Genomic DNA, 15857 nt, shown 5'->3' with positions numbered 1-15857 from the left:
TTCTTCTTAAACTTTCAAAATACTTTCCATATACCCCTCATTCTCCCTAGCCTCATTCTTTAATGGAAAAAATACAAGCCTGCGAGTTTCCCTTCTTGCATATCTTCTTAAAGACCTTCCTTGTTCCATCAGATACAACTACCTTTATGCAAATCAGTCTGCCTGCCTGCCTTTCTTCTATATTGTTCCAATAAGCATCAACATTCAGACATGCTCTAGATTCCCTCATGCTTCAAACAACACACAATCGAGGCCTCTTGGTCCCCTCCAGGTTCACCCTCTCCATTCCTTACACTGCCACATTTTCTGAAAAGACTTGCTATATGCAATTAGGATTGTCTTTGTCCTCAATATCTACTCCTGAATCATTGACATCAAGCATAGGAATTACCATCTGTATAATGTTTACTTTTCCCTTTCATGCTATGACTTTTTTTTTTTTTTTGGTGAGGATTGGGGTTTGAACTCAGGGCTTTGCACTTGAAAAGCAGGCACTCTAGCACTTGAGCCATTCCTCTAGTCCATTTTTCTCTAGTTATTTTAGAGATAGGGTGTCATAAACTATTTGTCCAGGTTGGCTTCAAACCACAATCCTCCTGATATCAGGCTCCCAAGTAGTTAGGATTACAGGCATGAGCCACTTGCACCTGGCTCCATGCTACAACTCTTCATTTTTTTCATATCTTCTATTATATTTCTCAAAATTTTGTGGACTTCCTTCTATAGGACACATGCTACATTACCTTAAAAATAGAGTATCAGTTTTAAAGGTATATGATCTCATAAACTACTGCCAACATTCAGATAATAGTAACACATGTGTGATTCTAATATTCTCTGATGAAGCCTATGATTCTTGCTAAATCTCACACTGAAAATTTGTAGTGATAATATTTAAGAAGGAAAATAAAGAATTATTTGACCAAACTCATTATTTAAAACTGCCTAAACAATTGTCAACAGAAGCCTGCAGCTGAGAAAAAAGTAAAGTAATTAGAGCAATATTTGCATGACCAACATTCTAAAGGGTGTGGCAGGTCAAAAGACATTTTTGTGTGTGTGGTATTGAGGTTTGACCTCAGGGCCTCATGCTTGGTAGGCAGGCTCTACTCCCAGCCTGAGAGATTCTTTTAAAAGACTACGTGGTATATTACCTTCAAAAGGAAAGAAAAAGAAATTGAAATCTTTTATTTTTAAGAAATTAGACATTAAAATGCATTCAAGTCCTGATAACATTCTACTAGAACAAACATTAGTCCAGGTGGTTTGGAACCATTTGTGAAGTAAGCAATATTTCTGTGGTTATAGCTATAACAATCAACTTTTCTTTAGGTATATACATAGATATTTTAGAATGTATATTTATTCTGTTTATTTAGATTATTATAGGGTTTTCCCTGCATCATTTATCAAACCGAGCAAAACAAATGAGCAGCTCCTAGAGTCTAGAATAAAGTTTCACAAAAGCTTTAACCTAATGGGAAAACATCTTCTAGAATTCAGGCAAATGGCAGTAAGAGACACATGGTAATATCGGCCACTAACAGGTTCATGAGAACATATCAAGAACTGATCTATTAAATTGTACTACCCATATCAAATTGAAAAGCTGTGGCAACACTTTTCCCTTTTTCAGTTCACAAAATACCAACTGAGTATTTAAATACCAATGAATGAGAATACAAGTCAACAAGACATACTTAGATGTGTGAAATAAAAACAGGCACAGAAAAACTTTTTAAAATCAAAATGAAAATGGAGCTAGGTATGGTGCCAATATAATGTCAGCAATAGGGAGGCTGAAACAGGAGGATCATCAGTTTTAGATAGTGAGACCCTATCTTAAAACAAAAAGAAAAGGAAAAAAAAAAACATTTTCTTCAAAAAAAATTGTATTAATAGAAAAGCTACACAAAATAGTCTAGACAGGATTATCCTCACCAACCAGGTGGCTTTCAGGGATAAGAAGCTATCTTACTATTTCACAGCATCTCACTCATACCCCTGTAAAAGAAACATAAATGTATCTACCAGACAATAACTACTGCCCTCTTTGGAGCAGACAAGCTGAAGATCATATGTCTTAAGACAAACCACTGAGTTTTACTGTCTTCTCCCCAGCATCATCTGGGAAATTACCAGAGTAAGAAACACAAGTACTGGCTCAATAAGCACACTTACACTTGGATACCATAAACATGAATCATCTAGAATTAACTTTATGCGAAACCAGTTTTTAAAGGAAATCTATTTTAACTACATATGTCAAACCGAGGAATTTTTTTCCTGCCCAATTGTTCAATAATATCTCTTCAAGTAGAGAATTTGTGTAGCATCTGGGTAGTATATATGGCCTCCTATAAAACCAAAGGTGGATAGCTAAACATTGGTGCTATTTACTAATCCCTAATGATCTGGAATCAACCCTAAGAAGAACCTATTCAGCCATCCTCTCCACAAACCCAATTCAAGTGAGTGATTAAAGGGAAAGCAAAGTGCCCAATAACACAGACTGGTGGCTACTACTTCTGACCACCTTACACATGGTCAGCTCTCTCCTCTTTGACCCTGAACCCTGAAAAGCAGGGTATATACTCTTGAAAAATAAAATTTAGAAAAGAACAATCAACTATTTCAATGAATGACAAGTGTCCTAATAATAGCCTATATAACAGCATATGAGCTGTTAGTTTATATCAGGCTAAACTTCAAGGTGTTAAGGTGGGCACTGCTCCATCTGCATTGATCTCATGATAATAAGAGCAGTAATATTTGTGTGGAGTGAGGAAAGGAAAATTTCCTGGGTTGAGAAGGGGGTGTACCACTTGATATTCCACTACTTGTATTTTCAGAAAGAAGAAGGCCAGGGAAAGGTCAACTGCTTTTCCTGTATGGACAGCCAAGGGGGTACAGGGAGAGCAACAGGACACTTAATCACCAAAGAGCAAATGAGAGGTGGGAGAGCAACACATAAGGGGCAGAACAAAAAGGCTTAGATACTGGAGGTAACTTTGCTGATACACGCGAACCTTACTTGTCAACATTTTGCCAAGGATCAGTCCAGTCTATTTCCTGTCAACAGTGCACAATGAGCAGAAGGAGCATACAGAGGTATTTTATCTATGCATTGGCATACAGCTTAGAGGAAAAATGAAGTGATATTTTAAAAGACCTACAGCAGTGCTAAAGATGAATGAAGTTAATTTGTTTGTCTACTTTACATACTAGCCTCCTTATAAAAAGACGCTTCATCTCAAAGTGAATGAAATAAGAAAAAGCAGGTGACTGCAAAATATACAGTCAGAACTGACTTCCTTCCTACATAATTTTTAGTATGCTCCATTTAATTAAAAAACCATTTAGACAAAAGGGGCAAAAGATAGTTGAACTTTCATGTGTCACAAAGACTTATGCTAAAACTGTCATCATAAATAAGAGATTACCAAAGGGAATCCAGCTTCAGTTCCCAAAGAGAATAATAAGGAAGTGTGATACCCCCACCTCAAACAAAACTAAACCAAACTCAGGAGGGTTGGGGTGCATCAGAATCACCATGGGTATCTTTTGCAAACCACTCTTACTCTCTACAGATTCCTGTAAGTCCTCCTAAAGCTATAAGCTCCCAGCATCAGGAGGCAGTGATAGAAGAAACTATTATTGCTGATCATACTATGCCATGCCTCTCAAGTATACTGAGAAAGAAAAGCCTGGGAACCACCATGGTTCAAAAAAGGATGCCTCTCCCAGGGTCCATCCACACAGGGATACAGTATCAGAAAATGTCAATATAAACAGCCACAATCTACAAGAAACCAAAAGGGAAAATGAAGACAATAAAATAAAAATGTTTACTTTGAGTTAGTAAAAACAGCAGTATTAGGTGAGGCATGATGGTTCATGCCTATCATGCCAGCTACACAGCAGGTATAAGTACAAGGGATGAGGTCCAGGCTGTCCTGGGCAAAAAATACAAACCCTCACTTAAAAAATAACTAAAGCAAAAAGGGCATGGCTCAAGAGGTAAAGTGTCTACCTAGCAAACACATGCCCTGAGTTCAAACCCCACTGTTGCCCCCCCCGCAAAAAAAAGCAGCATTAATTGCCAATCAGCTAAATCATGATGATGGTTACTTTTGGTTACTGCTAAGAATAACAACAAAAACATAAAATTGTGATGTTATTTCTGTTGGCTTTTAGAAGAGTCATTAAAAAAGGACAAAATCATGCCCCTTTGCCAGCAAAGGCTCATAACCTAAGTGAATGAACTCAACAACCCACCAGCGGCTGTATCATCAGTGCAGTCTAGAGGCTATGTTAACTTGAGTAAGTCAAATTCTTCACTTACCATTTGTTAGTCTATCAAATAGAAAGATATCAAAATTCCAATTTCCAACTTTTTCCAGCATACACTGAAATGAAAACCAAACATTCCTACTGTAATTTAATTTTAATAACATTCTCTGTCTTTTGTAGATAATCCATAGAGAAGTTAAAGAAAATGGAAAGTGCTTGATTTGCTTTAAGAAATACCAGGTGTCATTCTTGTTTGAATCATGACTTTTTCAAATGGCTTCAAAAAATGTTCAAAAAAAGTGAACTCCATTTGAAAAATGAGATTATTCTTTGTTTTTCAGTTAATGAATGTACAAGTCAGGTTAGCCTTTCTCTTAATTATCCCTATAATTCTACAAACTTGTAAGAATTCTAAAACAATTTAGTATCGCAGAAGTCTGGTTTATATGTTGCATGGTCTAGAAAGCAGATTTTAAATATCTAGTAAAAATGACTTATAATGACTACTGAGTATTTACGAAACACAGGTACTTTAAAAAGATTTTTACACTCACACCACCACCACCAGCAGGCATTGTTTTCAATCCTCAATTTATAGGTGGGGAAACAGGTAAAAAGTATCTAACTTGCTCAGCTAGAGAGTGAGAGAGCTGGTGCTGGAAATCAGAAATCTGATTCTAGAATTCAGGCACCTGTCACTGATACAGTATATCACACTTTAATTATCTGTTATTCAACTAAAAAACTTCCAACAGGATAGTCTTTATAAGTTTTAAATATCCTAATAAGATTATTAGAATTTACTATGTTCACTTTTAGGATGATATGTACTCTAGCCAAGCAAATAAATCCTACAAAGATCCTGAAAACAAACACATTTACAACATATTTTCCAAACTTGAACATTTTGTGGACTTTTTCAAGAAAAGTTTTATTTGGTATCCTTTTGGTATCCACTGAGCCATATACATACGAACGTCAATATCAGTAACACTGAGACATTAGTACAGATTGTTATATAATACCAAAAACACATAATTACCCACAGATCAATATTCTCACTTTAAAAAGCTAAGCTTGTCAACTTTTTAAAATTTAAAGAAAGCATGAACACTTTCTACTGATTTGTTTTATCAGTTAGGGAGGCATTTTCCCCCTTTAATGTAACTGCCTAATTTATCCAAATTTACAAAATCTAGCCTATAAATATTAAGTCAAAATACATAAATTCCAGATTATTTAAAATCTTCACCTGGTCAAAACCAATCTCATTTAATTGCAACCCTAATTAAGATATTTCCTTTAAAGTATATTAAATCACCGAGTTTAATTAGGATCCATCTAAATGGTCAAGACCTCTCTTTGATGTAAGAGACTATACAACATTTGACTGAAAATAATTAAACCTCTCTCCCTGTGCTGGGTTTATATCTCACTAGCTGGGAACTCAAACAAGTCCCTTGTGCTCTCTAGGCCTCAGCTTCCTCATCAACAGAGCAGAGATGTTAGATGAGGTCATTTCTAATAGTCTCCCTGGCAGTAAGATTCTGTGTGAGCTTATGTACAATTGATCAGCTTATTACTTAATGTTATAATAAATGAAAACATTTTTACTACTTTGGCTCTTTCAGAAGTTTCCTTCCCCTCTGTCAGACCTAATTATAAAGCAAACAGTTACCCTGCAGAAATAATCTTGAAAAAAAAAATCAGTTTAGCTGCTTTTCACAGACAGAAAAAGGATCTATAAATCATTACTATATGGGGGGTAGGGGTAGGAAGGTTTTTAGGAAATTTATCCAACAATTACTGTTTTCTTGAAAAAGCTGTACACACCTTGGCTTGTCCATTGTAATCATCATCTAAAATGTTTAGAGAACTGGAAACAGTGGTACCACGGAAAAAGCGTGAGGATCTAAGATACCGCTGGAAACTTAGTAGCCTTCTGATATTCCTTGCAGAGACAGACACTTCAATTTCAGATTGAGCTGAAAAAAAGGAGCAAAAAGTGAGGACAAGTCAAAATTGTGCATGTGCTACATTTCCAACATCTTTTCTAGTTAAGTATAAATATTTATTTACTTCATCATTTACCACACACATTTCTAGGTGAGCAGAAGTACTTTATTTCTATTTTCAATTGAAGAACTAAGAATGAAAGTGTCAGGATCACTTCTGACAGGATTTAGAAAGCTAATAAAAAGTGTCTGGATTTAGAATCAGTTTTAAAATTTTAAATTTCAGCAAGTACTACCTCCAGGTACCAGTTGCTCATGACTGTTAATCCCAGCTACTTAGGGAGGCTGGATTCAGGAGGATTATAGTTTGAGGCCAGTCCAGGCAAATAGTTTGCAAAATAAACTGGAGGTGTGGCTTAAGTGGAGGTGTGACTTAAGTGGCCTGCTTTGCAAGGCAAGCATGAAGCCCTGAGTTCAAACCCTATTCCCACAAAAAAGAAAAAAAAATTATCTCCCACACTATAGCTTCAATATACTACATAAACATAAAGTACCAAATAATCTAGTTTTAAACTACTTGAAAGGCAGAGTTGCTGAGGGTGTAGCTCAAGTGGTACAGTGCTTGCCTAGCAAGTGTGAGGTTGAGAGTTCAAACCCTAATACAAAAAAAAAAGTCAAGTCCAAAGTGACATAAGAAATTTTAACAATCACAAAACTAAGGAGAGGAATTCCAAGATGGTGGCTAGAGGAAGGAAGCAGAAAGCGTGCCTCCTAAAGTAAAATCTTGGAGAGACGCTGGAGATACACATTACAGGAAAAACCACTGAGAATACGCAAAACTTTGACTCCTCCACACCTCCAGCCTGCGTGAAGCATCTCCAATTCATGTTAAAGGGAGAAACTAGGAGGGCTCCCATGCCACTGCCAGCTGGCAGCACCGAGATGGCTTGGGAAGACGTGGACTACAAGGTGAATTAAGTGGTATGCGGTACTCTCACAGACAATCCTGGGCCAGATCAACATAGCCCCCTGGACAGACTGACCCCCACCAAGGTAAAAAAGAAAAAAAAACTGAATAATAAGCAATAACAACAGAGGAGACATGTAGCAAAGAGGGCGGGGCGCCCTGAGCGCTGAAGGTGGGGGAGGGGAAATCCCTCACAACAAGTCGGCCAGATAAGACAAGAGCAGTGGCACACGCCCAGCAACCAGAAGCGGGAAAGCTTGTAAAAGTGGCGGTGAGAGGAAAACTCCACAGGAGGGGAGTAAGACCCATTTCCCATGTGAACTGTAAATAAACAAGCCGACCTGAGAAAGCGGGTGCAGTGTCACCTCCCCCAGTGAGCTTGGAAAGGGGGAAGCTTGTAGCAGTGGTGGTTGCGCCCAGGAAAACTCTAAGTAAACAAAGCCTGAGGGGCCAGGTGAGTGTTAAGCTCACTCCTAAGATCTGCATAAGTAACGCCTTCAGCAACAGCAGGCTGACAACAGCAGGCAGGTGAGCCGCAGCCTCAGATAGCCATTCACAGAACTGTCTCCAGACACTTTTATTTCTTTCTCCCTTTGATGAGACAACAACCAAACTACACCTGCATACTGAAAAACTTACTGAAACTGTATTGCATTTGAACTTGGGACACTTTGTGGTGTTTTTTTGTTGTGTGTTGTTTTGTTTTGTTTTGTTTCCCTTTTGATGAGACAATGACACAACTACTTCTGAGATACCATCTCCAGGACTGGAGGCTGAGGGACGAACACCAAAATTATTAAGACTGAAACACTATTGCATTTGAACTTGGAGATTTTTTTTTTCATTTTTTTTTTTTTTTCAATCCTCTCTCTGTCTCTCTAATGCCTGTTTGGCTTAATGTTAGTTAGTACACTATCTCTCCTTGTTTATATCTTTGAAACTTTTTTTGTTGTTTGTTTGTTCTGTTTTTTTCAACTTGTTTATTTGTTTTTCCCTTTTTCATTAACTTCTTTGCTTTCCATTTCCTCTCACCCTTCCATTCTAAATATCACCACTGTTATTATTACAAGCTAGAAAATACTTAATTGCACACAGTACAGGGACAATAACAACACCAAGAGCAATGACTGGAAGACAGAAAAAACAGGGAAACCAGTTTGCTCACAGCAAAAATTTAGTACAGGAACCAGATGTAAATGAAGAAAACAGATACTCAGATCCAGACTCCAACAAAATGAAGATAAACTATGCCAAAGAACCCAATGAAGCCAACAAGAATAATCTAAAAAGAAATACTACAGGTACTCAATGAGAATTTTATAGAGATGATACTGGATATGGTCAATCAAAATGTACAGGAGACACTCAAGAAATTCCAAGACAACAAAAATAGAGAATTTGAAGAAGCACAAGGAGAAATAAAAGAAACCATAGAAGCACTGTATAAACACCAAAGTGAAAGAACATGATTAATAAAAAAATAAATGAACTCAGGACAAAAATAGACAACATTAAAGAGGAAGATACTAAGGATATGGAAAACCTCAGAAAAAAAGAATGAAACAGAATTGCAAAACAAAATGGAAGGCCAATCCAGCAGAACAGAACAAACAGAAGACAGAATCTCAGAATTGAAATGGTAATTAAAGGAAAAACTGAAGAACTATTAGGTAAACAACTCAAGACCTGTGAAAAGAAAATGAAAGAACTCACTGACTCCATCAAAAGACGAAACCTGAGAATCATGGGCATCGAAGAAGGAGAGGAGGTGCAAGCAAAGGGAATGCATAATATATTCAACAAAATAATAACAGAAAATTTCCCAAATCTAGAGAAATCTACTCACATACAGATGCAAGGGGCCTCCAGAACACCAAACAGACCAGATCAAAATAGAACTACCCCACGACATACCATCGTTAAAACAAGTACAGAAACTAGAGAAAGAATATTGAAGGCTGTAAGAGAGAAAAAACAAATAACATACAAAGGTAAACCCATCAAAATCACAGCAGACTTCTCAACAGAAACATTAAAAGCAAGAAGAGCGTGGGGTGAGATCTTCCGGACACTGAACAAAAATAACTTCAACCCCAGGATACTCTACCCAGCAAAACTATCATTCAAAATAGATGGAGCAATAAAAGTCTTCCATGATAAACAGAAACTAAAACAATATGTGACCACAAAGCCACCACTACAAAAGATTCTTCCAGGGATTCTGCAAACAGAAAGTGAAACCCAACATAACCATGAAAGAGCAGGCAGCACCAAACTACAGGAAAAGAAAAAGCAAGAAAGTAGAGAGTAACCTCAACTTATGTACACACAATCAAACCTTCAAACAACTAAGACAACTAAATGACAGGAATCACCACAAATCTATCAGTACTAACACTTAATTTTAATGGACTTAATTCCCCCATCAAAAGGCACCGTTTGATGAAATGGATTAAAAAGGAAGATCCAACAATTTGTTGCTTACAGGAGACCCATCTCACCAACAGAAATAAGCATAGGCTTAAGATGAAAGGCTGGAAGAAGATTTACCAAGCCAATGGCCCCCGAAAACAGGCAGGAGTAGCAATACTTTATCTCTGACAAAGTAGACTTCAAACCTACATTGATCAAGAGATAAAGAAAGACATTCCATACTAATAAAAGGGGAAATAGACCAAAAGGAAATATTATCAACCTATATGCACCCAATGTCAATGCACCCAATTTCATCAAATATACCCTGAAGGACCTAAAAGCATACATTAACTCCAACACAGTGATTGTGGGAGACTTTAACACCCCATTATCATCAATAGATAGGTCATCCAATCAAAGAATCAATAAAGAAATCCTACATCCAAAATATACAAGATCAAATGGACCTACATGATGTCTACAGAACATTTCATCCAACTTCTATACAATATACATTCTTCTCAGCAGTCCATGGAACCTTCTCCAAAATAGATCATATCCTAGGGCACAAAGCAAGCCTCAGCAAATATAAGAAAATAGAAATTGTACCATGCATTTTATCTGATCACAAGGCAATAAAACTAGAACTCAACAACAAAAGTAAAGACAAAATATGCAAACAGCTGGAAACTGAATAACTCATTGCTTAATGAACTGGGTCACTGATGAAATAAAAGAGGAAATTAAATAGTTCCTGGAAGTCAATGAAAATGAAAACACAACCTACCAGAACCTATGGGACACAGCAAAGGCAGTCCTGAGAGGAAAGTTTATAGCCATGAGTGCATATATTAAAAAGACTAAAAGATCCCAAATCAATGACCTAATGATACATCTCAAACTCCTAGAAAAACAAGAACAAGCAAATCCCAAAACAAATAGTAGGAGAGAAATAATAAAAATAAGAGCTGAAATCAATGAAATAGAAACCAAAAAAACCATACAAAGAATTAATGAAACAAAGTTGGTTCTTTGAAAAAATAAACAAATCGACAGACCCCTGGCAAACCTGACTAAAATGAGGAGAGAAAAAACCTAAATTAGTAGAATCAGGAATGTAAAAGGGGAGATAACAACAAACACCACGGCAGTCCAGGAAATCATCAGAGACTACTTCAAGAACCTATATTCAAATAAATTCGAAAATCTTAAAGAAATGGACAGATTTCTAGATACATATGATCATCCAAAACTGAACCAAGAGGAAATTAATCACCTGAATAGATCTATAACACAAAATGAAATTGAAGCAGCAATCAAGAGTCTCCCCAAAAAGAAAAGTCCAGGACCTGATGGATTCTCTGCTGAATACTCTCAGACCTTTAAAAAAGAACTCATACCAAACCTCCTTAGACTGTTCCACGAAATAGAAAGGGAAGGAAAACTGCCTAACACATTTTATGAAACCAGTATTACACTTATTCCAAAACCAAGCAAAGACACCTCCAAAAAGGAGAACTACAGGCCAATCTCCTTAATAAACATTGATGTAAAAATCTTCAATAAAATAATGGTAAATCGAATTCAATAACACATGAAAAAGATTATTCACCATGACCAAGTAGGCTTCATCCCAGGAATGCAGGGGTGGTTCAACATATGAAAATCAATAAATGTAATAAACCACATTAACAGAAGCAAAAACAAAAACCACTTGATCATCTCAATAGATGCAGAAAAAGACTTTGATAAGATCCAACACCATTTCATGATAAAAGCTCTAAGAAAACTAGGAATAGAAGGAAAGTATCTCAACATTATAAAATCTATATATGACAAACCTACAGCCAGCATTTTACTTAATGGAGAAAAACTGAAACCATTCCCTCTAAAATCAGGAAAAAGGAAGGATGCCCACTATCTCCACTCCTATTCAACATAGTACTGGAATTCCTAGCCACAGCAATTAGGCAAGAAGAAGGAATAAAAGGAATACAAATAGGTAAAGAAACTGTCAAAATATCCCTATTTGCGAATGACATGATCCTATACCTTAAAGACCCAAAAAACTCTACTCAGAAGCTTCTGGACACCATCAATAGCTATAGCAAGGTAGCAGGATATAAAATCAACATAGAAAAATCATTAGCATTTCTATACACTAATAATGAACAAACTGAGAAAGAATATATGAAAACAATTCCATTTACAATAGCCTCAAAAAAATCAAATACCTAGGTATAAACCTAACAAAGGATGTGAACGACCTCGACAAGGAAAACTATACACTTCTGAAGAAAGAGATTGAGGAAGATTACAGAAAGTGGAGAGATCTCCCATGCTCATGGATTGGTAGAATCAACATAGTAAAAATGTCTATTCTCCCAAAAGTAATCTACATGTTTAATGCAATTCCCATCAAAATTCCAATGACATTCATTAAAGAGACTGAAAAATCTACCGTTAAATTTACATGGAAACACAAGAGGCCACGAATAGCCAAGGCAATACTCAGTCAAAAGAAGAATGCTGGAAGGATCACGATACCCAACTTCAAACTGTATTACAAAGCAATAACAATAAAAACAGCATGGTACTGGCACAAAAACAGACATGAAGACCAGTGGAACAGAATAGAGGACCCAGATATGAAGCCACACAACTATAACCAACTTGTCTTTGACAAAGGCACTAAAAATATATGATGGAGAAGACAGCCTCTTCAACAAAAACTGCTGGGAAAACTGGTTAGCAGTCTGCAAAAAACTGAAACTAGATCCATGTATATCACCCTATACCAATATTAACTCAAAATGGATCAAGGATCTTAATATCAGACCCCAAACTCTAAAGTTGGTACAGGAAAGAGTAGGAAATACTCTGGAGTTAGTAGGTATAGGTAAGAACTTTCTCAGTGGAACCCCAGCAGCACAGCAACTAAGAGGTAGCATAGATTAATGGGACTTCATAAAACTAAAAAGCTTCTGCTCAACAAAAGAAATAGTCTCTAAACTGAAGAGAACACCCACAGAGTGGGAGAAAATATTTGCCAGCTACACATCAGACAAAGGACTGATAACTAGAATATATAGGGAACTTAAAAAACTAAATTCTCTTAAAATTAATGAACCAATAAAGAAATGGGCAAGTGAACTAAACAGAACTTTCTCAAAAGAAGAAATTCAAATGGCCAAAAAACACATGAAAAAATGCTCACCATCTCTAGCAATAAAGGAAATGCAAATTAAAATCACACTAAGATTCCACCTCACTCCTGTTAGAATAGCCATCATTAGCAACACCACCAACAACAGGTGTTGGTGAGGATGCAGGGAAAAAGGAACCCTCTTACACTGCTGGTGGAAAAAAATTTGGAGGCTACTAAAAAGCTAAACATTGATCTACCATTTGATCCAACAATACCACTCTTGGGGATATACCCAAAAGAATGTGACACAGGTTACTGCAGAGGCACCTGGACACCCATGTTTATTGCAGCACTATTCAGAATAGCCAAGTTATGGAAACAGCCAAGATGCCCCACTACTGAAGAATGGATTAAGAAAATGTGGTATTTATACACAATGGAATTTTATGCAGCCATGAAGAAGAATGAAATGTTATCACTTGCTGTTAAATGGATGGAATTGGAGAACATCATTCTGAGTGAGGTTAGCCTGGCCCCAAAAGACCAAAAATCGTATGTTCTCCCTCATATGTGGGCATTAGATCAACGGCAAACACAACAAGGGGATTAGACTTTGATCACATGACAAAAGCAAGAGCACACAAGGCAGGTATGAGGATAGGTAAGACACCTAAAAAACTAGATAGCATTTGTTGTCCTCAATGCAGAGAAACTAAAGAAGATACTTTAAAGCAACTGAGGCCAATAGGGGAAGGGGACCAGGAACTAGAGAAAAGGTTAGTTCAAGAATAATTAACTTCAAAGGTAACACACATGCACAGGAAATCAATGCAAGTCAACTCCCTATATGGCTATCCTTATCTCAACTAGCAAAAACCCTTGTTCCTTCCTATTATTGCTTATACTCTCTCTTCAACAAAATTAGAGATAAGGGCAAAATAGTTGCTGCCCAGTAGCGAGGGGGTAGGGGGGAAGAGAGGAGTTGGGTGTTAAGGGAGGTGGCGGGGGAAGGGGGGAGAAATGACCCAAACGTTGTATGCAAATATGAATTAAAAAGAAAAAACATTAAATACAAAAAACCCTAAAACATCACAAATTCTAAAGAAATATTTCAAAATATTTCCTTAAGAAAATTTATTCAGAGAAAGGAGATGGAATGGGAAATAAAATGGTTTATATCCTATAAAAGTTCAAGAGGATAGGAATAAACATTCTGTAAGGTAAAGAACTCTACGTGAAAAAAGATGTTCTACACTGGAGACTGGTATTTCTCCTTCAAGGAGTCTAACACAACGATTTTTTTTTTCCCCTTTAGGGTTAGAATAAACCAAAGTTTCTTTTAGCATCAAAGGAAATATAATAGAGGTAGGTATAAAAGCTATCTCATAAAAAATATGCTATGCTTAAATTTTAGAATCAAACTAAATTCAGTAAAATGTTCACAACATAAAAGCCATGAAAATTAAGACCTAGAATCAATAAATCATCACCTCTCTCTCTTTTTAACTTCCTTTAGTACCACCCAATGGGATTATTGGGTTATCAAGCTCTTTCTCTCTTGCATGTGTCCATTCTTCTTCTATTAACCTTTCCTACCCTGTGTTTCCTTATCTATAAAATAATGGTGATAATATCTAATTCAAAGGCTAGTGTATTAAATTAGGTAATTTATAACATGAATGAGATACAAAGCAGGTATTAAATAAGTGGTAGTGATCAGATGATAATAAAACTGAAGTTGATCCCATTGCTTAGAGGTATATTTCCTAAGTTCCAAATCTACTCAGGTTGCTCTAAATAAAGGCATTCAGTGATTCCATATCATCTCAATAGGAACTCCACCCCTTTTGCCTGGAAGCGAAGGTTCCAGGTTCCAGGTTCTAGTTCTCTCTAGCCTTGACTCAGGTATTAATTTCCCTGGGAAGCACACCTAACTCCCATGATAAATAATCTGCTATTACAGTAACAGTATTAATCTACTCATGAGGACAGAGCCATCATAACCTAATCACCTCTTAAAGGTTCCTTTTATTAACACTGTTGCTTGAGGATTAAGTTTGTAACACATGAACTTTAGGGGACACATTCAAACCAAAGGAGTCTGTATTTCTGAATCCAATCTGTCAATCCTTGCCATTAAAGAGAAAAATGTAATCCATTCATATTTAGCAGAATTAAAGACTTTTGCAAGGTTTGCCATGTTTTTCATATATCTTCTGTTTCTTGTTCCTTAATTCCTCCATTACTGAGTTAAAAAAATTTTAGGTGTACCACTTTGATTCCTCCCTCTATCCTGTTCTGCATTTTATTTTATTGATGTTATTTTCTTAGTGGTTGCTATTTAACATCTTAAATTTAGAATGACCTAGTGCAAATAATATGTAGTTCTGATGGCATATAAGTGCTCTGTTCTTGTAATCTCCATCATTTTCCTTTATACTGTCACTGTTACAGTTTGCATATTTATACACTGTGTACCCATTAACACAGACTTTAAATTGTTATATTTGCCTTTTAAATCACAAATGAAACAAAGGAGTTACAAACCAAAAGTACAGTAATAGTGGCTTTTAAAAAATCTTTACCCATGTAGTTAGATTTACCATTTTTTGTTGTTGTTGTTGTTTATTTTCATGGCTTTGGGTAATTGCCTAGAGTCCTTTCATTCAGACCTAAAGGATTTACTTTAGCATTTCTGGTGGGACAGGTCTTTTGGTAATGAGCTCCTTTACCTTTTGTTTTGTCTGGAATTTTGTTAATCTGTCCTCCATTCTTAAAAGATAGTTTTACTAGATGTAGAATTATTTGTTAACAGTTTTGGTTTTTAAGATTCTTAATATGTCATCATGCAGGTTTTGGACCTTCAAGTTTCTCATGAGAAATCAGCTATTGATCTTATGAAGATCAGAATTCTCTCTTACTGTCTCGGCCCCAATAATCTGACTGTAATGTTTCTCAGTGTGCACACATGCACACTAGGTGAGTTCAGTGAACTTCTAAGACATGTATATTCACGTCTTTCATCAGGCTTGGGAGTTTTATTTCTTCAAATTTATTTTTTTTCTGCCCCTTTCCTTCT

The 15857-nt window shown here is 36.4% G+C and overlaps 1 protein-coding gene across 4 annotated transcripts in view; it reads right to left on the bottom strand.

The window, feature by feature from the left end:
• The window catches only part of Pde7a (phosphodiesterase 7A), a 105011-nt gene that overhangs the window by 18828 nt on the left and 70326 nt on the right, over positions 1–15857 (bottom strand). For all 4 annotated transcript variants that reach the window (XR_012446325.1, XR_012446326.1, XM_074068593.1 and 1 more), the window contains exons 4-5: positions 6127–6278; positions 4346–4409 (exon numbers count right to left, since the gene is read on the bottom strand). Coding sequence is in view for 2 of the 4 variants with exons in the window: in XM_074068593.1 (XP_073924694.1) it covers positions 4346–4409; positions 6127–6278 (216 nt within the window). In the remaining 2 variants the exon portion in view is untranslated. The remainder of the gene's footprint in view (positions 1–4345; positions 4410–6126; positions 6279–15857) is intronic.

The sequence above is a fragment of the Castor canadensis genome, chromosome 3 (assembly GCF_047511655.1).
Source record: "Castor canadensis chromosome 3, mCasCan1.hap1v2, whole genome shotgun sequence".
In the NCBI taxonomy this organism is placed as follows: domain Eukaryota; kingdom Metazoa; phylum Chordata; class Mammalia; order Rodentia; family Castoridae; genus Castor; species Castor canadensis.
This window is presented reverse-complemented; position numbering and strand designations above follow the sequence as displayed.